The 24390-nt window shown below is 41.0% G+C and overlaps 1 protein-coding gene across 5 annotated transcripts in view; it reads left to right on the forward strand.

Moving 5' to 3' along the window:
- ESR1 (estrogen receptor 1) overlaps positions 1 to 24390 on the forward strand; it is a 427462-nt gene that overhangs the window by 211525 nt on the left and 191547 nt on the right. For all 5 annotated transcript variants that reach the window (XM_058735672.1, XM_058735671.1, XM_058735674.1 and 2 more), the window contains exon 4: positions 16375 to 16491. In XM_058735672.1, coding sequence (XP_058591655.1) covers positions 16375 to 16491 — 117 coding nt within the window. The remainder of the gene's footprint in view (positions 1 to 16374; positions 16492 to 24390) is intronic.

Raw genomic sequence — 24390 nt, forward strand, 5'->3', positions numbered from 1 at the left:
AACACTTTGAAAGGGGATAAATTTGAAGACTTGCACACGACAGTGGTTATACTGTTCCTCAGCGTTCCCTAATGGAGAAAAGGCATTTTGACAAGCTTTCACACAAGGAGTGGGGCTTTCCAATGCATTTGCATCGTCTGTTTGCCATAAAGCCCACACACATTTGAATGGACGACATATGTTAAATCAGTCTGGGGACAGCGCTTGCTCCTTACCTTAATAGTCTGCCCTTTGCCATTAACTCCATGCCAGTGGCATGGGGAACAACTGATGAAATGAACCCTACCAATTCATTCTGCTCCCACTTCTTCATTTAGAAATTTTGTATATTTTTTATTCTGAAAGTAGTTGGATTAAAAAAAAGTCACCTGGGGGAGCCTGGCTGGCTCAGTCGGTTAAACATCCGGCTTCGGCTCAGGTCACGATCTCGCGGTTTTTGAGTTCGAGCCCCGTGTCCGGCTCTGTGCTCAGAGCTCAGAGCCTGGAGCCTGCTTCGGATTCTGTGTCTCCCTCTCTTTCTGCCCCTTCCCTGCTCATGCTCTGTCTGTCTCTGTCTCAAAAAGAAATAAACATTAAAAAAATAAAAGAAAGTCACCTTGAAGTAGCTGGAAAAATTGAAAGCAAAGCAATTTGCTTTCAAAGCCTGTTATCTTTGACTGCGGTGGACTAATCACTGTAATGATTCTGTTTTGTTTCTTTGTTACAAAAAAAATAATAATAACTCTATACTTTTAAGGAGACTTTGCGATAGAAAACTCCCCAGTGACAAGGAGCTGACCCTCTGTTTTTTGGGATAAACTATCTGAAGTCCCAGGAAGTTCTGAGCTTTGCATCCCCTCCTGACTACCCCAGTTCAGGGTCAGTAGTGCAAATGTAGAGGGCCTTCTCTGCACTAATGTGCCCCGAGGAGAAGCTGTTTCTTTTTGCCTTGGGGCAGAGAGAATATTTTGTTGCCTTAACTCTGAGAAATATCCAGAATGTCTTAGTGATTTTCTTTTTTAGAGATATTAAATTTTCTCACTTGACTCTCATAATGCTGGAGCTTCTTTATCCAAATTAAGTTTAGTTTTTGAGGCCATTCTCTTTTAAAGCTCTTCATTTTCACCTCCTTGAGAAGGCAGCTCTTTTAAAATACTCCTGCTGCTATTAGATTAGCCCCCTTTTCTCTTGCATAGTCTGCTGGTGCACGGTGAAAGCTGTCAGAGCCAAGGAACCAATGACATAGGCAAGGTGAGAGGTAAAGAAAGTTGGATGTGACTGGGAGCAGTAGAGGAGTGTGGGATGTGCAGCCTAGCAGCTGATGGGGGTCCTGCTTCTCGGGGGGGGGGGGGGACTGCTGTGCTGGAGGAGAGGCAGCAGCCGATTCGGAAGTAGACCTGGCAATGGATCACAACAGACTGGATTTTGAGGGAGAAGAGGGGGATAATACTGAGATGGTGGGTCGAGGATGCTTGAATTAAAAAAAAATTTTTTTTCAATGTTCATTTATTTTGAGAGAGAGAGAAAGACAGAGTGCGAGCAGGCAGAAAGAGGGAAGACACAGAATTGGAGGCAGGCTCCAGGCTCTGAGCTGCCAGCACAGAGCCTGATGCGGGCCTTGAACTCACAGACCGCGAGATCATGCTCTGAGCCGAAGTCAGCTGCTTACCCAACTGAGCCACCCAGGTGCCCCTTGAGGTTTTCTTTTTTTTTTTTAATGATGCATTTTGATGACTGAGCAATAAGCCTGGGAGTTGAATTTGAGATGGGTCCTGGCCCTCCACCCTGCTTTTTGACCCATTCCTGTTTGTTTTTAGTATCCTATCTGTGAATTGACATATTACTTTCGATTGCTTCACTCTCCCCCCTCCCCCCCCAAGGAGTTTAGCTCTGTATTTTAAGTAGAAACAAGATCACTCACACCTGGCCTCTGTCCCATTTAGGACCGCCCTTTTGCTTAAAACTATAACTGAATTAGGGATTGCTGTGATTTATGGTTCGTGGTATGCCGTCGTTTAAGTACTTAATAGTATATTTAAAGCGAAAGGAATGGAAATTAAAGACCGAATCATTTACCAAGAAATAACGGGTGAGATTGATTTATTTCTGCAAGACTTAGTGGAGATTTGTTCCTTTCTTCAAAATCGGCTTTGTTTCCATTACCAATTAAGTGGAGTGAACTGTTATAAAAAGGCGAGTGAGTCAGGCTGTGGGAGCATTCTTCCAAGAAAATCTTACAGGAGCAGTCACTGTGGGGCTGTTTTGTACCTGGTGATATGGCAGTAAATTCAGAAGGGGTCAGAAAAATAGGGCTTGCTCTTCATTAAGTCTTACTTTTTCCTTCTTTCACCTATGTTTTTCGACTTTCATGACATACAAAATAGCATGGCTGTTTTATTTTATTTTAGTTTAGTTTAATTTACTTTATTTATTTTAGAGACAGCATGAGCAGGGGAGAGGGGCAGAGGGAGAAAGAGGGAGAATCCCAAGCAGGCTCAATGCTCAGTGCAGAGCCTGACGTGGGGCTCCATCCCATGACCTTGAGATCATAACCTGAGTCAAAATCAAGAGTCAGATGCTCAACTGACTGAGCCACCCAGATGCCCCTAGTAGGACGATTCTTTACCTCCGTGTATTTTCACATTTTTAATCTGGGTCCTAGTTTGTCACAATTTATAAGGGAAAGCTAATAAAAATGATTATCACATGAGACTTTGCTGTACAATTATAAATTGCCGTAAAAAATATTAGTCATCATTATTATGGTTTATCAGCTATGAAATCTTAGCAAAATTATTTCATGCATTAGGTAGATCTCCTCATTTTAAGTGACCAAATTAAATTCAAACAGCTTGGGGGTAGGGGTCAAAGAATACGTTTTGGTGGAAGAATATTTGATATTCTTTGATAACCAAAGAATACGTTTTGGTTACCAGCAATTGTGGCAGGGATACAGCCAGACCTCCGTGACCGTGAGCCTGTCAGGACTCCAGCCTTGCCTCTGCTCCACTGTGTGCCAGCTTTGCGCCCTCCACCAACTTCCGTTTTCCCTAAGGAGGGAAGCAGGGCTGGAGGCAGCTGCCAAGCCTCACATCCTGTGACCCTTTTCCAGTTAGTAGATAATAGGGAGTGGAAGGGCTCTGATTGGCTCATCTCTGGTCAGGGACACACCTTTTCCAGAGAAAAGGATAGCATCACGAGCCAGACACCCCTGGTTTTTACCTGATGTCTCCGAACTTCCATCTCCTTGATGATAAATGACACAGTGATTTCTACCTTGCTGGACGGATGCAGTGGTTAGAGATTATGCTTAATCTGTAAAGAGTCCTCACCATCATGTTTTAAAAATGTTGATTTATTTTGAGAGGGGGGAGGGGCAGAGAGAGAGAGAGGAGGAGAGAGAATCCCAAGCAGGCTCCATGCTGTCAGCGCAGAGCCCGACACAGGGCTCGAATCCACGAACCGTGAGATCATGACCTGAGCTGAAACCAAGAGTGGGACACTTAACCAACTGAACCACTTAGGCACCCCAAGAGTCATTATCATTATTACCTCCAACTGGCTCTGTGAGTTTCCCCTAGGATATCTTTTTGATCTGAAGCTAAGCAGAGCAAATACCTTAACATTTCATTATTTTGCTTCTAAATCACTTGTTATCGTACTTCTTAAACATAAATTTCTTTCTGATAGCCAGCACCTGAAAATTAGTTAACATTTCCACCTCAAAACCAAAGAAAGAGAGTCATAGATTTGAAAATTTCTCTTTGGATGTCTACCTCTTACCTATGCTCTTAAAAAAATTTTTTTTTAGTGTTTATTTATTTTTGAGAGGGGGGTGGGGAGAGAGAGACAGAGAGAGAGGATGAGCAGGGGAGGGGCAGAGAGAGAGAGGGAGACACAGAATCTGAAGCAGGCTCCAGGCTCCGAGCTGTCAGCACAGAGCCTGATGCGGGGTTAGAACTCGTAAACTGTAAGACCATGACCTGAGCTGAAGTCAGATGCTCAATCGACTGAGCCACCCAGGCATCCCACCTATGCTTCTTTATTTTAAGAATGTCAAGCTTTGGAGAGTACAAACAGTGTATGCATCCTTAGGTGTCTTAAAATATCAAGCATAAGTGTACTTTGTTTTCTAAAAGTTCCTGTTAGGCCACTTCTCTTTTATGAAAGACCTAATTAGTAATAGCTTTTATTGTAAAAGAGAAAATCCTCTTTAGATTATTTTCAGTTAGCAAAAGCAGATACTAACATAGATCTTTCGTAAAAGCGATATGGCTTCAATGGAAACTTTTGGAAAGTAGTAGAGACTCTGTATGCCATATAGTCTTATGAAAAAGTTTCATAGGAATGTTCAACTTTTGGATGGGAAGTGGTGGAAATCTATATGTGTCTTCTTGCATACAGTGGAGACTCAAAATTCCTTGACTGAATGAATTTTTTTTTCTGTTACAATACTTCTTTTTGTGAAAATTTTTATCTAGTCTTCCCTTAAAATATCCTTAAAAAAGAACAAATACAGTGTTTGACTTGCATTGTATAGAATTAGAGGTAAACACTTTTTAAATTAAAACACACTGGATGTATAGATTATTGGGATGGACTTTATCTTATGGTTGGGTGAGTCTAAATAGCCTGTTTTAAACCTTGCCGTGTCTTTGATAGTGACACCGAAGAATATAATCTCTTTCTATGGAAGCCTTCCCAAAGAGAGCATTTTCCAAAGCTGTGCTTCCAAACTAGCCTAGAATTTTTTACTAAATGAAAAGAAAAAACAACTTCATAATAACCTTTATAATTGCCACTTCAAAATGGGAATTTGGAGTGACACCAAATTATTAATCAGTAAAAAGAGAGTAGATTTCAAAAAGGTAATTATACCAAATTTAACACCTCTTGAAATATATTCTGTTAAGTAAATATAGTCTCTCTTCCCTGTTCTTATTTGTAAGCAAGGAGGGTAATTCAGGTACCTTGAATCAGAAATCAGAGTACAGATTGGCTTAAGAGTTTGGGGCTTACTTCTGGCTACAGAAGACTTTTGTCCTTTATCTTCTTGGACAGGAGAGACAGCCACATTCTCTTTAAAGCCCAGAAAGTGAGTTCTTAGTGTAGTTTAGCTTTTCTCGAAGAGGCATGTTATGACTTCCCCACATTCCTGGACAGTTAGACTGTAATTCTTGGTTGCTTAAAAAGGTGTTTGAATGTATTTTAAGGAGCTCAAATACATGGCTATTTTTCTTACAGTTTTGCTTGCTTTTTCAAGCACTAGAATAGTTTCCAGCTCTGATAGTTAGCCTTATGCTGACTGGAGTGAATTTTTTTGATATGACGAACTGTTTTGGATGATTTACACTTGACTGCATAAATGTAACCTAGCAAGTTATATGATGTGAAGAGAATTAGTTCCGGGTAAAAAAAGGATTATTTAGCTACTAAGAAAATGATAGGTTATTACAGATTGATTTGAGGGTATTGTTGTTCAGGCACTGTCCCTACAAATTAGAGCTTTGCCAATCTAGAGATTTAGTATCATTATAATAATAATGATACTAACGTTTAGGGAGCACTCGTCCTGCACCAGGCTCTTCGTTATGGGTTTTATATGCATCATCTCATTTAATCTTCCACAAAATTCTAGGAAGCTAGCTCTACAATTGCTCGCATTTTATAGGTGAGGAAAGTGGGGCTATTTAAGAAATAAAACCAGTATTGAACCCAACTAGTTGGAAGTACAGAACCCATTGTGTTCTATTAACTCCCTCAAGGATGGAATCCTTTTAAATGGGACACTGGACGTGAGGAGTGCACTATAGCTGGCTCCTTGTCTCTCTGGGTTTAAAGGCAAGACGAGGGGGATACAGAGTTGGCTGGGGTCAGTCCTGCCTGCCAAGGGGAATGGGGCTATTACCGTGCATTGGTAGAACCCGGAATGCCCCGTGGGCCTCCTTATATCCTACCTGGCAAAGGAGAAAGGTTACTGATGACCTCCCCCCTCTATATGGAGAGGAGACCTAGGTCCCTCAGGGATAAAGGTTTGGGTCAGCGCAAAACAAGGGGAGCCAGGCCCAGCTGGGGCAGGAGGAGAGTCGCAGATTCTCAGGATGGCTTTGTGACAGGAGCAGAAACAGACCGGAGCCTCTGTGTGTGGTTGGATGTCTGCTACTTGTTCTTTGCTGGGGTATCTGCAGATCAAAAAACACAGCTCCCACTTAGCCCTTTTCCTATTCTTTATAAAAGAAGCGTGGTAGTTTTCCCTTGCTCAACAAGGTTCTGGTGGTTAAGTTTATTACTTAGTCTGTGGGCTGCAAAGTAGGGAGAAATAACCCCTGGATGGGTGGTGGAACCAGAAAAGGAATGAAGATTGTTAATGCCAGGTTTTGGTTAGAAATTTTCAAAACACTGTCTTATTATTATTAAAAAAACCCCTAGAAATACACATGTTAAATGTTAAACAGTACAATGTGGTACATGATGGAAAGTTAAGGCCTACCTCTGGTCCTATACCCAAATCTGTGCTTCTTCCTTTCTTGATAGGTAAACACTATTAATAGTTTCATCCAAAAATTGTGCGCGCACACACACACACGCGCGCATGCACACATGTTTTGGTTATATAAGTAGCATCATACTCTACACATTATTCTGTGAATAGCTTTTCTCACTGAATAATACATGTTGGAGATTTCTCCATTATCAGTAAGTATAGGTCTCATTTTTTCAAATGGCTGTATTTTAGTCCCTGGTAATTAATACATTCTGTTGGTACAACTTTTATGGTGAATCAAATGTTTGCATATATTATCTGTCAGGGCCTCATAGCAGCCACTAAGGAAGGTGTCAAATAATCAGGAGGGATTGCCTGGTTCACCTGGGATCCCATGACACATACACGCCTAGACTCACATACACAAGTCCAGTGCTCTGAGCCCTGTGACGTTCTCCATATATGCCTGTTATTCCTTCCATTTAGTGCAGCAGCCACAAATGGAGACAAAAACCTTAAGCAGTAAAAAAAAAAAAAAAAAAAAATCACCAAACTTGAACCCTAAGAAGCCAGATGAAAAGGAAGTATATCCCCGAGGAAGGTGAGAAAAGAGAGAATGATCAAAGTTTAGAACCAGAATGGGTTCTTCTTCCCTTTCCTTTTAGAGGTGAGAAGCTGGGGCCAAGAATCCAGCAACTTAGCTTGTTCAGGACACTCAGGCCATCTTCTTTCTGGAGGCTGGTTCTTGGGGTTGGGTGGAGGAGGAGACTAGATTTTTCCAGGCTCTCTTGTTTTCATTAGCTGGAATGGGGAGTGGGGGTGTGGACAAGCATATAGGCGGAGAAACCCGAACACGCTTGGGAAATGAGAAAGCTCTTCTCTTCTTGGGAAATGAGAAAACTGGCTCTTCTGGGAGAATTCTCCTCATAGGGCCGTCTAGCCACTGTAGACTTGAGCTGTCTGGATACCCAGGGCGTGTGGATTTAACATATTCCCACATATTTGTTCACTGAGCGTGTAACATTCATCCGGCTCTTCTCTGGGCCACTGGGCTACTGCATGCAGCACGTGTGGGAGAAGCTATCCCCAACCACGAGGCCTAGAAAACACGTGAGATTATCTGTGCTACTCTGGGTTAAGTTCACCACGTGAATAAGTACAAGTAAATACAAAACAGTTGTCTTTATGCACAGATGTCTTACGCAAACAACCATCATGTGAAGGTTCATTGGCAAGACAATGAATGAACCCATTTATTTCTGCTTGTTGGGAGAAATTGTTATTGAAGCTGAGAGTGTATACTAGTCATTATTTCTAAATCTGACAGATGATCTTTTGGCTTATTTCCTCATTTTTGAAGTGGACTTAAAGATAGAAAGGGAATAACAGCTATGTTAAAATGTGCTGGAGGAATCTTTTGACCATTGAAACAGAAGCTCCTGCCTCTTCTTTCATGACTTTGATCAGGATGTCTTGGAGGAACTTTACTAGGGACTTCATTCTGGAGAGCTCCTGAAGACAGACAAAACCCCTTATTTAGTGGTTAGGTGGCCAGAAGCTTAAGGGACATTCATAGTCCACACCACATCAGATCTTTGTAAGCCCCCCCACTTTCCCTTCTCACCTAAAGCACTGCAGTGACCTGCCCAGGAGCAGGAGGGTGGGCCAGTGAGCTTCTTAGTGGTTCCAGAAATCCAGGGCAGTAAGCACAATGGTGCTCAGGGTCTCTGAGGTTGTGCCCTCTCGCTCTGATTGCCAACCCATTTCCCTCTTACTCGCGTCCTCAGCTTTGCACAAGAACATTTTGAAATAGTTCCTACTGCTCTTGGACACCAGTGTTTGGACTTTAAATGACTCCAAGTAGGAAGAAAGCTTGGGAAACTCTCTGGAAACAATGGAACAGAGTGAAGGAGAGGGGTCTGGAGGTGAGCTGAATGCTGCCTGGCATTGAACTAGTCACACTGGTTGTCACAGCGCTCCCTTCGGTGTGATGCTTATCTATTGTCCCAGAAGGAGCAATTTCAGAAAGTCCTTTTTTGGGCTGTGGAACTGCACTTATTTGTTGAGCCTTAAGAAACATTATTGGAACTGGTTCATTGTCTCTGGTGTATTACAATGAGATGGTGGTCACTGATTTCATTATGTTTTCCTTTATTGCAGCTGTTGGTTTGGTCCTGTGCCAGGTGCTTAAAACAATTGTGGTTTCGTAGATGGTAAGCAAGGCTGGACAAGGAGAGGGATCATGTCATTGCCCCGGCTAAAATTTTTAGCAGACTGGGGTCTGACAAGGGTGAAGAACGGATTTCCTCTTCGTTTTCATTTAGAAAAAGAAACTTTCCAGGACAATCATCTTTCCTAGAATTCCTTTAAATATTTTTTCTTTTAAAAATATCCTTCGATGCACATAATGTTTTTACTTCACTTAAAAAATAAAGGCAAGCTTCCCTTTGAAGGTGGCTGTTGTCACTGGTAAGACACAGAATTGACTAGTTGGAAAAATATAATTTGGGCTGCATTATTAAGGCATGGCGTTTTTATTTGCATGCCATTACATACAGATGTGGTTGTGAAATAGTTCAAATCATGGCACATTGAATGTCCTCACTGGATTTTTAGGAATGTGTTCACTGAGACAGCCAAAGTCTGTTTCATTTTGTTTGGCTGGTTGCACTGGCTATAAATCAGAGAATATTCACTTTAATATCTGAGTCAAAATTTATTTCCAAACATAATACTGCAGTTGTTATTTTACAGAAAGTAAATTTCTTATTTATTTCCTCAATACCTTGCCTTCTGCTCTCTCTCTATTTTATGCTGGGATGTGCTGAAAGGTTTTCCAGGGAGATTTTGATAGTATATGCCATTATCTACTGAGGAGTATATTTCATGGGATCAATCTCTCATATCTTTAACTTTGGGAGTCTTAGGAATCACAGGTCCTGGAAATACTTTCATTGCTCCTTCTGAAATGCCCTCTTAGTGATATGATATTGTAATTATGTTAGGGAAACATGTTTTGATAATAGTCTAAAGTGTGACAGTATTTAGACATCTGGCTATATAGGTATCGAGTTCTTTCCACGTCATCAGCCCTATGGTGGTGTTCCTGGAGTAAGAGGCTTTGATCATGGCCCTGCCTGTAGTAGCTGAGTGACCTTGAACAAGTTAGTTAATCTCTTGGGGTCTCAGTTTCTGCTTCTATAACATGGGAGTTACAATGACCTGACTTGTCAGTTTTGATGTTTAGATGAGATAAAGGGCTAAAGTCACCTGGCGTGGTGCCAGGTCTAAGCGGACCATATGGCCAATACTGCTGGCTAGTCCTTGGGCTCAAGGGCATTTTTTAAAGAGGAAAATCTGAACAGGCTGACTTAACATGCACATCTTTGATTTCTTTTCCCACCCTGCCTCATGGAGATGCTTCCTATGCATCCAACTTCATTTTTAAAAATTGTGATAAAACATACATAACATGAAATTTCCCATTTTAATCATTTTCAATTGTACAGTTCAATGGTATTTAGTTGTTCACATTGTTGTGTAACTATCACCACTGTCCATCTCCAGAGGTTTTCGTCATCCCAAGTGGAAACTCTGTACTCATTGCACAATAAAGTCCCCATTTCCCCCTTCCTATAACTTCTGATACCTTTTTGTTCAAGTTTCTGTCTCTATGAATTTCACTAGTGTAGGTACTTTACATTTAGTTGGAATCATACAATATATGTCCTTTGGGTCTGGCTTATTTCACTCAGCATGTCTTTAAGGTTCATCTGTGTTGTAGCATGTATCCAAATTTTATTTCTTTTTAAGACTGAATAAAATTCTGTCGTATGTATATACCCTATTTTTTTATCCATTTATCTGCCAGTGGACATTTGAGTTGTGAATAATGCTACTATGACCATGGGTGTGCAAATATCTGTTTGAGTCTGTGCTTTGAGTTCTTTTGGGCATATACAGAAATGGAATTTCTGGATCATGGGATCTCCAACTTCATTTTGACATGCCTCCCAAGCTTTGGGACTACACTTATAATAGTTTGTTGGGTAGTTTTGCTTGTTGGTGTGCTACTGAAATCTCAAATATCACATGTTTAAAATTTTTCCACATCTCTTCTTCCCACCCCACTCCCTGATCAGATCCTCTTTTTTGATTAATGTTAAGAATAACTTTTGAGACATCCTGGCACAAGCCACCAGAATCTTTGACCTCCTTCTCCTCCCATTCCTCCTTCTCTAGCCCTAAGAATTTGGCAAAGCTACGTCAAGCTTTTTTACATCTTCCCTCTGCCTTGCCCACTCTACTACTCAGAGATGATTAATGCATAGCTTGGTTTTTTTTTCCCCTTGGCATTACCTTGAATGTTTTTAATCCTTCATTTTCTACTGAAAATCAATACTGATTTTTATTAAAAATTCTTTGGAACTCTCATGTCTACAATGAGTTCTCTTAGGACCACGTCTTGCCCTTGTGGACCTGAGTTTTGGGGTCCTGAGGTGTGGCAGCCATCTCTTTATTTGGGACCATTGACTTCTCAGTCATTACTTCTTTCATAGAACTCCAACCTGCCCCACTTGGGAGGCCTGTGCTCCAGATGGGATTGGGTGGGGGGAGGCAACACAGAGCTTTGGCAACTTTTTATTTTGTTCAGATAACAAATACTTGCTGAGCTCCACTGTGTGCCTGAGAATGTGCTGGGCACAGGATTAATGGTGATAAATGAGACAGGTATAGTTTATCCCTTGTCAAACTTAAAGTGACCTGGGGATTGTGACAAACAGTTAAAGTCCAATATAGTAAGGACTGTGACAGGATAAAAGCTAGGCATCACTGGAGGGGCAGAAAGGAATCCCAGAGGAATTGACGTCTTGATTGACACACCTGAAAGATTAGTGGGAGTCACTTGAGCCAAGAGTAGGGAAAGTCTGTTTCCACAAGAAGGAACAGTGTGTGCAAAGTCCCGGGGCTCAAAAGGAACAGGGTTGAACGGGAGGACATGCTTAGAACTTAGAGACTGGTAAGAGATAAGGCAGGAAAGGAGGTTGATCAGGAACGGCTTGGTAAGCTGTTTTAAGGCATTTTGATTTTATCCTTAGAGCTTTGAGGAGCACCAGCATATTAAAGCAGGGTAGCGCCATGGCAGTGTATGATTTTAGAAGAACCACCTGGCAACACAGGGGGCAATGGTTGGCAGGGGAAGGTGGGAGGCAGGGGGTGGCTTAGTGGGCTGTTGCAATAATGGGGACTGGAGATGGTATGAGCTATGGTAGGGATGGTGGGTCCAGGAAAAATTGCTTTTGCTTTGAAAAGGAATTTAAAAATAATCGATCTGATTAGTGTGTGCACGCATGTGAGTGAGGAGGAGGGTAGAGAATCTTGAGTAACACCACGTCTCAGGCTGTGTGGTGTGGTGGCAGATAGGAAGACATTGATGAGGAAAGATGACTGACAGTTGTGTTTGGGACACATTCATTTTGACGAGACTGTGAGAAAATCAAGTCTCCATGGACCGTGGGCAGGTAGGTGTATGGGTGGGAAGCTCAGCAAAGAGATTTGGTCGGAGATGTCTGCCAGAATATGCTGAGGGGAAAATATGCTGTGTGGGAAAAGGAAAGATAGACAATGTTAAATTCCCCTCAGGCTACTGCTTGGGTTTTTTGTTTTATTTTATTTTGTTTCGCTTCATTGAAACCTAAGTGACAAAATTATGAGATGTTTAAAGTGTTCATTGTGATGATTTGATATACCTTGTGAAAAGATTCCTTCCACTGAGTTAACACATCCATTACCTATTTACCTTGTGTGTGTGTGTGTGTGTGTGTGTGTGTGTAGTGAGAATGTGAGTTCTACTTTTTGAGCAAATTTCACTGATAACAATACATTGTTATCAACTGTGGTCACCATGTTTTACATCAGATCCTCAGACCTTATTCTTCTCAAGACTCCACACAAGTGACACCATGCAGTATTTGTCTTTCTCTGTATGGCTTATTTCACTTAACATAATCCCCTCCAGGTTTATCCATGTTGTCCCAAATGATGGGATTTCTTTATTTTTTAAGGGTGAATAATACCCCAATATATTTATATAAAGACCACATTTTCTTTGTTCATTTATCTGTCAGTGAACACTTAAGATTGTTTCCGTACCTTGGTGATTATTAATAGTGCCTCTATGAACGTTGTAGTACATATATCTCTAATGATTTCATTTCCTTTGGGTAAATGCCCAGTAGTGGAACTGCTGGATCATGTGGTGTTTCTATTTGTGATTTCTTGAGGAGCCACCATATTGTTTTCTGCAATGGCTGCACCAGTTTACAGTCCACCAACAGTACCTCGTCACTTGCTTGTTTTAATTTGGTCTGTTTTATGTTTCTTTTGAATCATGGGTCATTGCTTATTTTTGTAACTGGCAAATGGAGTCTTTCTATGGGGTGGTAACGATGCAGAAACAGCTGCTACTGACGGAGAGAAAAACAAGAAGGAAAGGAAAAACAAAAAGTCGAGAGGAAGAATCCCAGAGAAGTGTGAGAAAAAGCTGTGTGAGCTCATCTGCTGGCCCAGGAGCCATCTGCTCATCTGCTGGCCCAGGAGCTCATCTGCTGGCCTAGGTCGGCCTGGTGGCTCCTGCTCCCGGACGACTCTCCTTTCGCTCCTCTAGCTTTCTGCTTAGGGTTCATTCATCTCCGCTTCTCTCCACTTATAACTATTCAGACCCCACATTAGTGCAAAGGCTTTATCTTTATTTTTTTGATGGGCAACAAAATAGTGATAATTTCTCCAAAACTTCACCTGAGCCTAACATCTTGGCTTTGGCTTTTTGCGCTTCATCCAGGCCTGTGGGAAAGGCACCTTGGGGCTCATCTGGTCACAGGTACAGGGAGCTCTTTAGGGTCCTCAGTCTTTTTTTTTTTTTTTTTTTTTTTTTTTAATTGGCTCTCCTTCAATAGGATTTTCATAGGCATTGTTTTCATAAGAGCAAATAATAACATGTAAAATGAAGTTTCTTCTTAAAGAAACTAAAATCGATTGCTTTAATTACATACCTTTACCAAGTTATCCTCAGGGAACAAAAAACTACCTTTTGGTTTTCCTTCTTTGATGTAAGTTGAAGACGTGCAAATAGTTGTTAATGGTGTTTGGTTCAGAAGAGTTTGTTTTAATTGTATATATCAAATATGTTACCTCTTCGTTTTTGTTTTTTTTTTCTTGTTGCCAATTTACCAATTCTAAATTTTAACGTAGTTGGGGGCAGGAGAAAAATCCATTTTGTCCCCAGAGGCTTGTATTACAAACCTGACTCTGCTCTGCACCTACTTCTTTTCTTGTTAAGGGATGAATTCAATTGCACAAATCTGGCGTCTTTTATCTGTTAAACATGTCGGTTCAGGAATTTCCCTTGGTTCTATAAAGATACACATCTACAATGGATGACCAATGCAAATACAACATTCAGCCAATTGGCCTCTGACCCCATTCAGCTCTCCTGTCTTCTGGCTTGCAAAACAACCCTTTTTGGGAGGAAAGTGAATCAAAGTTAATTCTTGGTTTGAATGGTCATCGGCTGTTTTCTTCTGAGGCTTAAATGTAACCTCATTTTTTTTGGTGTTAAAGCGTGTACTGCATAAACATCATAGGAGACCAAACACTGAAAGTTTCCTTGAGGTATCAGAAATCTGCACCTTTTGCTTGTTTAGGTAAATTTCATTTCTGGTTCTATTATTTCCTCAGTTTGTCCCGGTTAATGAAGGCAATTCTAAACACAATAATTGTGCCTGGATATTTGAGGCAGTGTGTGGTCTCCTACTAAAGTTGTCAGTTTACAATTGTTCTGTCTAGTTTGCTGGTTCCTATATACAAAAGAAGAATGTACATGTTAATTTTATCTGAAGCCTGTGCACGTAGCAATTTTTATAATGTATATCTAAAGATGAAGCACCAAGTTTTATGAGACCAGTGTTTCTTGTTAAAGCCCCACCCACCCTATTCTACTTGAGATTGACCCTTCAACTGAATAAAGAACAAAGAGTTCTGTAGTTAAAACATTTCACTGCAGGGACGCCTGGGTGGCTCAGTTGGCTAAGCATTAATTAGACTCTTCATTTGTGCTCAGGTCATGATCTCCTGCTTCCTGGAGCCCCGGCTCAGCTTCATGCTGATAGCGTGGGATTCTCTCTCTCCCTCTCTGTCTGCCCCTCCCCCACTCTCTCTCAATATAAACAAATAAACTTACAAAAAACCCACACAATATGTCCCTGCATGTTGCGTCTTGCCTTTAGTGAATGGGAAAGTGGAGACACAGATGATCTGAATTACAGGGTGTGATATTTCCTCATTTTTTTCTTTGAGAATGGGAAACATTTTAAAATAGTACACATCATCTCCATAGTCTAAATTCGGGTGTAAGAATTTAGACTTCTATACATGGACTTCTTCATAAAACCATGGCAATATTTATTAATTTGTGGAGTTTAATGTTCTGCACAGTATAAACCAGACTGCTTTGGAGGGATAAAGACACGGACGTGACCTCTGAATCTTAGAGCAGAAACTTCTTGTGGGCAGTTGGCTGTATGTCCCGAGAACTCAGAGAAGAGTTGGGCTGCGTATAAATCTGTGAGTCATCTGCATTTATGATAAGGGAAGCTGTAGCCGTGGAATAGATTCTCCTGTGAGAATTTGGAGTCATAAGAAGGGCCTGACATTGAGCCCCGTGCAGATTAGCTTAATGTTGGTTGGAGTGCATCTGCAAATAACACTGGAAAGCCATGTCCTGAGGGGTAGGAAGGACACGGGAATGTTTCGTTTAAGGGAAAAGCATGCTTCAGGAGGAAGGGAGGAATTGTCAGGTGCTTCTGATAGGTCAAGTATGATGTGGGCTGAAATACCTGTTGAATTCAGTAATAAGAGTCATTGGTGATATCAGGATTTAAGCAGCTTTTGTGGGACAGCTAAGGGAGAAAACAGGCGTGGGTTGAGCCATGCAGGAGAGGTGAGGACAAAGCAGACCTCAGGGGTGTAGATGTCTCTGAGGAGTTGAACTAAGAAGGGGTAGGATGTAAGATGGAAGTTTGAGAGTGATGTGAGGTCACGGGAGCCCTTTATTGTGGGACAGAGTCACACGTGATGAACGTGAATGGGAAGCAGTTGAGCAATAGAGAGTCAGTCAACAAGAGGGAAAAGAAAGAGGATTAATAAAGAAAGAGGATTAATAAACGGTAACAGCAACAGTATTTATTGAGTGCTTACCACATCCAGGGCACTGGTAAACCCTTGACATGTAGTCTCACATTTAATTCTTAGAAAAATGTCACATAGTGGGCGCCATTACTTTCTCTAGGTGAGAGAGGGGTAAGTGAGACCTAGAGATGTTAACTAATACACTCAACGTCCTCCAGCCAGTAAGTGATGGACTAACTTATCAACTTAAGGACTGAACTTGGCCGCCACCCCAGCTCAGCACCCTGGACTGGAATTTAGGCGTTCCAGGCTGCATTTGGATACCTACCTAAAGATTCGTTCAATTAGACTGTAAGAAAGGCCACTTTGAAACTGTCTGAAAGTTCCAACAGTTTTATTTCGACAATTTTAGCTAGTGGCCTGAGTCCAAAAAAAAGAAAAGCCTTTGTTGAGAAAGTGTGTGAGTGTACATAAAACCTCGTGCCTCCAAATATCAACTGTATGAACTGAAGGTGACTTTTGCCCAAAGAACTCCGGAAGTGATTGGCTGAGACAAAAATCAAGGCTCGGGGAGTTTTTTTCCCACACTTTGAGAAGGGCAGGAAAAGGATGGGATGCGAAGTTGCAACACAAGTGAGTGATAGGAAAACAGGCAGCTTCCCTGTCGATTCTGACTGGCTCTGTTTCCTGAAATAATGTGAATTCTGTTCTCTTGCTCTTACTAGGACATAATGACTACATGTGTCCAGCTACCAACCAGTGCACGATCGATAAGAACAGGAGGAAGAGTTGTCAGGCCTGCCGGCTCCGGAAGTGCTATGAAGTAGGCATGATGAAAGGCGGTAGGTAGCTGCCAGCCAGGGTGCTTGCCTGCCGGGGGAGTGCATGCCTGTCACCCAGCGCTGGCTGTTTCTTTTCTTTTCTTTTCTGAAAAAAGTTTAAATGTGTATTTATTTACTTAGAGACTGAGCACAAGCCGGGGAGGAGCAGAAAGAAAGAGAGATAGAAGCCCAAGCAGGCTCCACGCTATGAGCGCACGTCCCCATGGGGGGCTCGAACTCAACGAACCATGAGATCAGGACCCGCCCCGAGATAAGAGTCGGATGCCTAACTGGCTATGTCACGCAGGCGCCCCTGGCTGTTTCTGTCCCAACAACCGTGGCAGTGGAGTGTTTTCCCTTCTAATTAGTTGTTTCCTAGTTCTATTTTTCATTGCAACAGAAGTCTTTTTTATGACATGCTTTTTTTTTTTTTTTGTAAAAAAAATAGAAAGTGACTGGAACTGGAGATTCTAAAATGCCATTTTGTGTTTTACGTTTTACATGTAAATACTTATATTTTAAGTCAGAGGGGTGTGGGAGGTGGTGGTGGAAGGAAAGGAAGCCTGCTCAGGGAATTATGCTAGAAGTATTTTCCAGTGATTATTTATATTGCTAACGTTAGAAAACGGTGTCTGAGAATAGGTCTTCCCTAAACTGAGACTTGTAAATGTGAAAGCTAAATAGCTAGTGTGTAATCTTCCAATCTCTTAACATCCCTCGGGGAATTTAAGTTTCAATCAAAAGATAGCTTTCTCCTTCAGAAATTGACTCAACCAGCAACTGCTATAACCTTAGCCCCTGGCATGGTACTGGGAGCAGCACCTCGGGAATGAATCCTGAGCGCTAACAAATCATGTGGCACTCAGGATTTGTGCCTGTGTGCTTGTGTCTTTGTGGCAATGGCTGTGTGTGTGTGTGTGTGTGTGTGTGTGTGTGTGTGTTTGTGGTTTTCTGTCCCCTCTTGTATCCAGTCTTCCAGTTTTGTTTTATGGGAATCCAGTGTCTGGTTTTGGGGGTATAAGGTGCTCCATTGATGTGGTTGCCTGATTGATCTTGTCTTCTTGGGGATCCAGTCTTGAGGAACACAGATGCTAGTCTTGGGTAGCCTTCAAGGTACTGAGAGAGAACAAATAAAAAATGTGTAATTAAAGTCATGGCGTATTCAGTGTTTTAGGAGGATACAAAGGGGGAGAGGGGCCTATGATGTGGTTGCCTGCTGTCATAGGGGAAAAGCTTTCTGAAGGAGACAAGATTGGGGATGGGTTAAGGAGAACAGAGTTACAGTGAAAAAGAATAGAGATTGTGCAGATAGAGGGTGGCTAACCTTTAGGTCATTAACACTTGGATGAAGGAGGAAGCAGGAGAAAGACCAAGAACTTGGTGGGTAGGAATCTTACCGTCAAAGATTCCTGAGTTCCATGGTCACAAACAAGGCTGCCAGGTTGGGATTTTAAATACAGCATTTGGAATAAAGTCTCTTGATGAACAGATGAAATGTTGAATTTATGCATTGTATGAGCTGTGACTGTATGTCTTGAATGTCTGACAAAGCAGTTTTAATTCTAAGAATTTAACAGCCACATTCTGAAAGTGACACTTTGAGTCACAAATGGATTAAATATTTAAGGAGCTCATCTTTCTTTGTACTGTTAGAGAATTAGTCAGGCTTAATAAAAAGCTTCTTAAGGTAACTTGATAAGTGACAGGAATACAACATCTACATGTAAAAAGTTTAATTTGAACCAGCAGAGTCCAAATTTAATGTGCTTTCTTGACAACGTCAGGTAGATTAAGCCCAGCCTCTTCCTTTCTCTCTGAAAGCTGCAGTAATCAATTTGTGAATATTTCCAAAGCATGTTTTCCTTTGAGGGTACCCATGCATTGACCCCACTTCATAAAAACAATTCTGTCTTTCCTAATTTATATCCAGATACAGTCTGGCTGCATAAACATAAATTATGTATACTCATTTGTAGTCTGACAAAAATCTTAATATGCAAAGACATAATAAAAGTCTTCCCACCGTCTTCAGATCCAACTCTAGATAATCTGACCGCACCTTGCTAGTCTGCATGTGCGTGTATCTACTCGTACATGTGTATTTATGACCGAAATCTGTATCTGTGTTAGTTTGCTGCTGTATTAGTTTGGTTGGCCTGCCTTAACAAAGTCTATAGCCAGGGGGTGGGAGGGTGGGGGGGGGCGGTTTAAACAACAAAATTAATTTTCTCACAATTCTGGAAGCTAAAAGTCCAAGAAGAAGGTGCTGGAAAATCCAGTTTCTGATAAGACCTCTCTCCCAGGCTTTCTGATAGTTGCCTTCTCACTGCGTCCTTTTCTCTGTGGGCACAGACATGGGGGAAGCATTCTGTGGTATTGTCTCTCTTCTTATAAGGGTGTCCGTCCTACTGGGTTAGGACCCCACCTTTATGGCCTTATTTAATCTTTGAGTACTTCCATAAAGGCCTTATTTCAAATACAGTCGCATTGCAGGTTGTGACTTCAACATATGAATTTTTGTGGGAAATAATATATATTTATAAATATATGTCATTTTAAATATATATATTATTTATATATATGATATTATTTATATCTGATCTGTAACAGCTGCTCTATCAAAATACTATAGACCCGGGGCGCCTGGGTGGCTCAGTTGGTTAACCTTCCGACTTCGGCTCAGGTCATGATCTCGCGGTCCGTGAGTTCGAGCCCCGCGTCCGGCTCTGTGCTGACAGCTCGGAGCCTGGAGCCTGTTTCAGATTCTGTGTCTCCCTCTCTCTGACCCTCCCCTGTTCATGCTCTGTCTCTCTCTGTCTCAAAAATAAATAAATGTTAAAAAAAAAATACAATAGTCCTGATGGCTTAAACAACAGAAATGTATTTTCTCACAGTTCTGGAGGCTGGGAAGGCCAGGGTGAGGGTGTCAGAGGTTTAGTCTCATCTGAGGGTTTTCTCCTTGGCTTGAAGATGGCCACCTTCCCACTGTGTCCTCTCATGGCCTTTTCTCTGTATTCACACGTCCCTGGTGTTTTCCCTTCTTCTTATAAGGACACCAACCTATTGGATTAGACCTATCTATATGACCCTATTTAATCTTTATTATCTCTTTAAAGACTCTGTGTCCAAATACAGTCACATTCTAAGGTACTGGGGTTGGGGCTTCAACATAAACTTGAGGGGGGATGGGAAACAAAATTCAGTACTTAGTATCTCAGAGGGATTTCTCAGTGGTTATTCAGTATCTGTGTACATATAATAAAAACATGTATCTTTCTGGCAGTTTGTATACATATGTAAGTTTTACGCCAAGCTTTAAAGTTGTAAAATTATAGGCTGTGCAAACATTCCCCTTTAATTATATGTGTAAAGTGTTTACCTTTATAGCAATGTAATTTATTGTATTTTCCACAACATGGAATGCCACACACATAACCTCATGACACCTTGTATAACAACTCCCCAAATCCTACTGAAGACTTAATTTACAACTGGAAGTACAATTATAACTATAAAATTTGAAATTACTTGTAAAAACAGCTGTGACTAAATAAATTTTTACAACATTTCCTACTGGTTTCATAAGAATCCAGCTTCTTAACCAGATTTGACACCAATTAGAATATTGAATTTCTACATATGACATAAAATAATTAGTTTCAGATAAAAGAGAGAGAAGCCTACACCTACCCCCTATTTTTTTTTTAGCAAGACTGAAAAAATTTACTGAAATGTTCTAAAGATCTGAAAAAGTACATGATTTATCTACATGAGGAAATTATTTGAATTCCTTACGATGCCTACTTTACCCTGAAAATCCCGACATCATTATTAGATTTGGTTCTGAGCCAAGGTAGTTCAGTAATGTGCAGGATTGAAAAATTTTTTTAAATGTTTATTTATTTACTTTTGACAGACAGAGAAAGAGCACAAGTGGGGGAGGGACAGAGAGAGAGAGAAGGAGACACAGAACCTGAAGCAGGCTCCAGGCTCTGAGTTGTCAGCGCAGAGCCCGATGCGGGGTTCGAACTCACAAACTGTAAGACCGTGACCTGAGCTGAAATCGGATGCTTAACCTACTGAGCCACCCAGATGTCCCAAGATGCAGGATTTAAGATGTGCTTTAGGGGATGCATTTCCCCATCTTTGTGCACATGCTAGTCTCTCTGCCTCCGGTTGCATTTTCCTCCTCACCTGTGCCCCTCCCCTTCAACCTCAGAAGGCAGATTAAATGTCTTTTCTTCAGGGAGGACTCCCCCGTTGCCTCACGCTGGGTTAGTTCCCGGTGTTCAACTTTGATAGCAAATAGCTCTTCTCTAGTGACTATAATTATTGTTAGCTATTCAACAGCCGGCCATAAACTCCATGATGGCAGGGACTCTCTCTCTGTCCTGTTTACTGAGCTAGGACATAGCAAGTCACAGAATAAGTGTTCAAGATGGATGACTCAACTCACTTAAATAGTTACTTGTTGAGAGCTTCTTTAAAATTTTTTTTTCAATTTAAATTTTAGTTAGCATGCAGTGCAATATTGGTTTCAGGAGTAGAATTCAGTGATTCATCACTTACATACAATTAGAGTTTCTTACACGTGAGCTATTATGGAGACAGCAAACATAAATAAGACCCAGTCCCTTCCACCAGTGTCCTGTCTTTTCGGTACAAATAGGACATTTGCATATGAAGTGGCAAAAAAGCAAGAAGACAAGTTGAGAATGGGTTGGAAGCTGAAGATGAGAACGGTCGGTGGAAGTTCAAAGCTTTAGCCAACCTCTCCTGGTTTAGTCCGACCCAGCATATTACTCAGTCCATCTGACTCCCAAGGGGTACAATTGTTATCAAAGAGTCTGCTATTCTAGTGTGTTTTGTGGAAAGAGGGGAGGCTTCAGAGATGGATTTCCTGGTCTAAGTACTGCTGCTCTTCAGACTTGCTGAGCAATCACTTTGATGAGCTTCATTATCCTCAGATGTAAAATAAAAATAATTTCTACTTAACAAGTTTGTTACAAAAATTGCAATTCATGACATATGAAAGTACTTTATAAATTTAAAGTACCACACAAGTGTTAGCTATTATATCTTTTCTTTTCTCCCTCTCTCTCTCTCTCTCTTTCTCTTTTGTTGTTGGAAAAAAGCGAATGGCAGTTTCATCACTTGTCATGGGGAAATAAATATCTAATTCCTTTGCGGGGAATAAAAACCTGGCTCAGCCACATCTGCCTTTTCTTTTTTTTTTTTTTTTTTTTTTTTTGGAGTCACACATTGGATAGAGCTTCATGTGGAGTGAGATTTGTTGTGTTTTTCCTTTGGTGATGTCAGAGATTTATTACACAAACCTGTTAAAATTCTTTTCTCACAATAGACTCAAAATGTGTTGGTGGCAAGGTTTTCATTTTTCACATTGAAAAAGGAAAAGAGGAAATTGGCACACAGAAATTAATTGATGGAGGAAATTAATTGGTAGACATGCACTGCCGATTCTGGTTGTTTCCTTGTAACATCTTACAAAGAGATTGAAAGGGGAGTGGGAGATACAGGCTTTCGGTTTTGGAATGAATAGGTCACGGAATAAAAGGCACAGCATAGGGAATAGAGTCAGTGATATTTTAATACGGATGTATGGTGACAGATGGTAGGTATATTTGTGGTGAGTGTAGCATAATGTCTGAACTTGTCACATCACTTTGTTGTGCACCTGAAATCAATGTAACATTGTGTGTCAGCTGTACTTAAAAAAAAAGAAGAAATTTGAAATAAAGTAATATTGACTAGTCTTTCTTTATTTTGATAACGATGTTATAGTTTGATTTTGAGAACTATTCCAAGACAATAAATAAATTAAATAAGTTGTTACAATTTAGAAGTGAAAAGATACTAATAATATAGATGGGGAGATACCTGTTATATGTCCAAAATAACTCAAAAGCCCAATGAAGAATTGGAAAATAAAATATTTCCTTGTTGCCTCAGGTTAATATTTATCATCATGAGTTACTATAATTCGTTGTCTTGAAGGGATAAGCTCCCACTCCAGGAAATTAGGTTTCCCTTAATCCTACATTGGCTATCTTTTACCAAGAGTAATTGACTGATTATTAATATGAATGATGGTAGAACCAAATCAATGAATTGAGAATGTAAACATGAGGTTCTTTCTTGGGATTGTCCAGTAATCCTGGTGAGAATTGTAACAGCATGTGAATTGAGGATTTTACAGAAGGCAGGGTTAGGGCTTCCTGTTTCGGGTCTGATTTAAGAAAAATGTTAAAGAAAAGCTAGCTGCTCTTGACCAAAGAGATTCTGCACGTTTTAAGCAATGGATACATATTTAAGCACCTATATATTTATATTTTAAGTACCTTTATGCTATTAAAATATTATTTTACTAAGGCATATCATGGATATTTAATTTATTCAAGATTTCCCCCATATGATCATTTTTCATTTACAGACAAAGCCATATACTGAATTAAGTCCTTGAATCTATATAGGACCTTAAAGATTACAAATTCAGTGCTTGGCAACATTTAAAGCAATCAAATGCTTCCACCAGCCGTAGCAGATTCTCAGTCTACAAGACAGATGAAAGCTGATTTGGCATAGACTCTCTTCCCTCAGTCTGGTGTTCCTGAGCGACCTTCTAGGAAGCCCAGGGCGCAAAAAAACACAGTTTTGCAAACCATGGATCTAATCTAACTCCTTCATCTTCTAGGTAAGAAACCTGAGGCTAGAAAGATTAAGTGACTTGATCAAAGTCTCGGAACTACCTAGCAGAAGAATTGAGCCTAGAATTCTAGATTCAGAGTTCTTTCTTTCTTCCAGCACACCTGTTTACAGTAAGTACTCCATGCTGCCACTCACATTTAACATGAAAAATAATTGACTAAAACTATGGGTGGCATATCACTAAGTTAAGGTACGCAAACACATGCACACACTCCAGACAGAAGAAATCCAGAGTAAAAGAACCCACCTTGTGCTATTCTTCTAGAGAACATGGTGATACTAAGACTTCAGGGATCTGCTGACCTGGGGAGCTGAGGTCATTGGGCCTGCCAAGTTCATAGCTAACTTATGAATAGCTGCCTCTTTCTGCTCTAGCAGTGGTGGAAGCAATGGCAGCAGTAGGGGATGTGGAGTGTGGCCGGACTAACTCTGAATTTAGAGAAAAGAGGAGGTGGGTAATGACAACATTGAAATCCATTAGTTTAGCATGAATGGGGAAGATGAGATGAAAAGTCGTTCTATCCAAACACTGGTAAAAATGAAGCGATGTCCTGATACATTGTGCTCTCAGCTGCCTAATAGGGGTGGAGGCAGGTCAGCATCTGTGGCTATTTAGTTCAGTTGGGTGAAATGTGATGGCAGGTAGCCCAGCACTGCCACGCCTGTAAGAACCATGCTGCCTTCAGATCTCTTGATGGAGACAGAACAGCTTCCTTACAGATTTGGCAGAGTATGGTGGGATCAGCTCACTTTGAAGATGGATGCCCTACTGACTACACCAACCCAGACTGCTTTTGTCAGGGTTACCAACAACTTTCACGTTTCTAGATCCAACACACAGTTCTCAGTACTCATCTTGACGAGTTAGCAGCTTTTGACACAGTAGATAATCCTCTCCTCCTTCATCTACTTCCTTGACTTGGCTTCTAGAACCATATACTCTTTTAGTTTTCTTCCTACCCCAGTGGTCACTCGTTTTTAGGTCTTTGTGTGTTTCTCATCATCTTTTCTGACCTCTTAATATTGGAGTGGCCCAGGGTTTATTTAGTCCAGGGACCTCTTCTGTTCTCTGTCTCAACTCCTTTTTGGTATCGTCTAGTCCCAGGGCTTTAAGGAGGGCACTTGTCGGGATGAGCACTGAGTGTTATATGTCAGTGATGAATTACTGAATTCTACTCCTGAAACCATTATTAC

The sequence above is a fragment of the Neofelis nebulosa genome, chromosome 6, assembly GCF_028018385.1.
Source record: "Neofelis nebulosa isolate mNeoNeb1 chromosome 6, mNeoNeb1.pri, whole genome shotgun sequence".
Classification (NCBI taxonomy): Eukaryota; Metazoa; Chordata; class Mammalia; order Carnivora; family Felidae; genus Neofelis; species Neofelis nebulosa.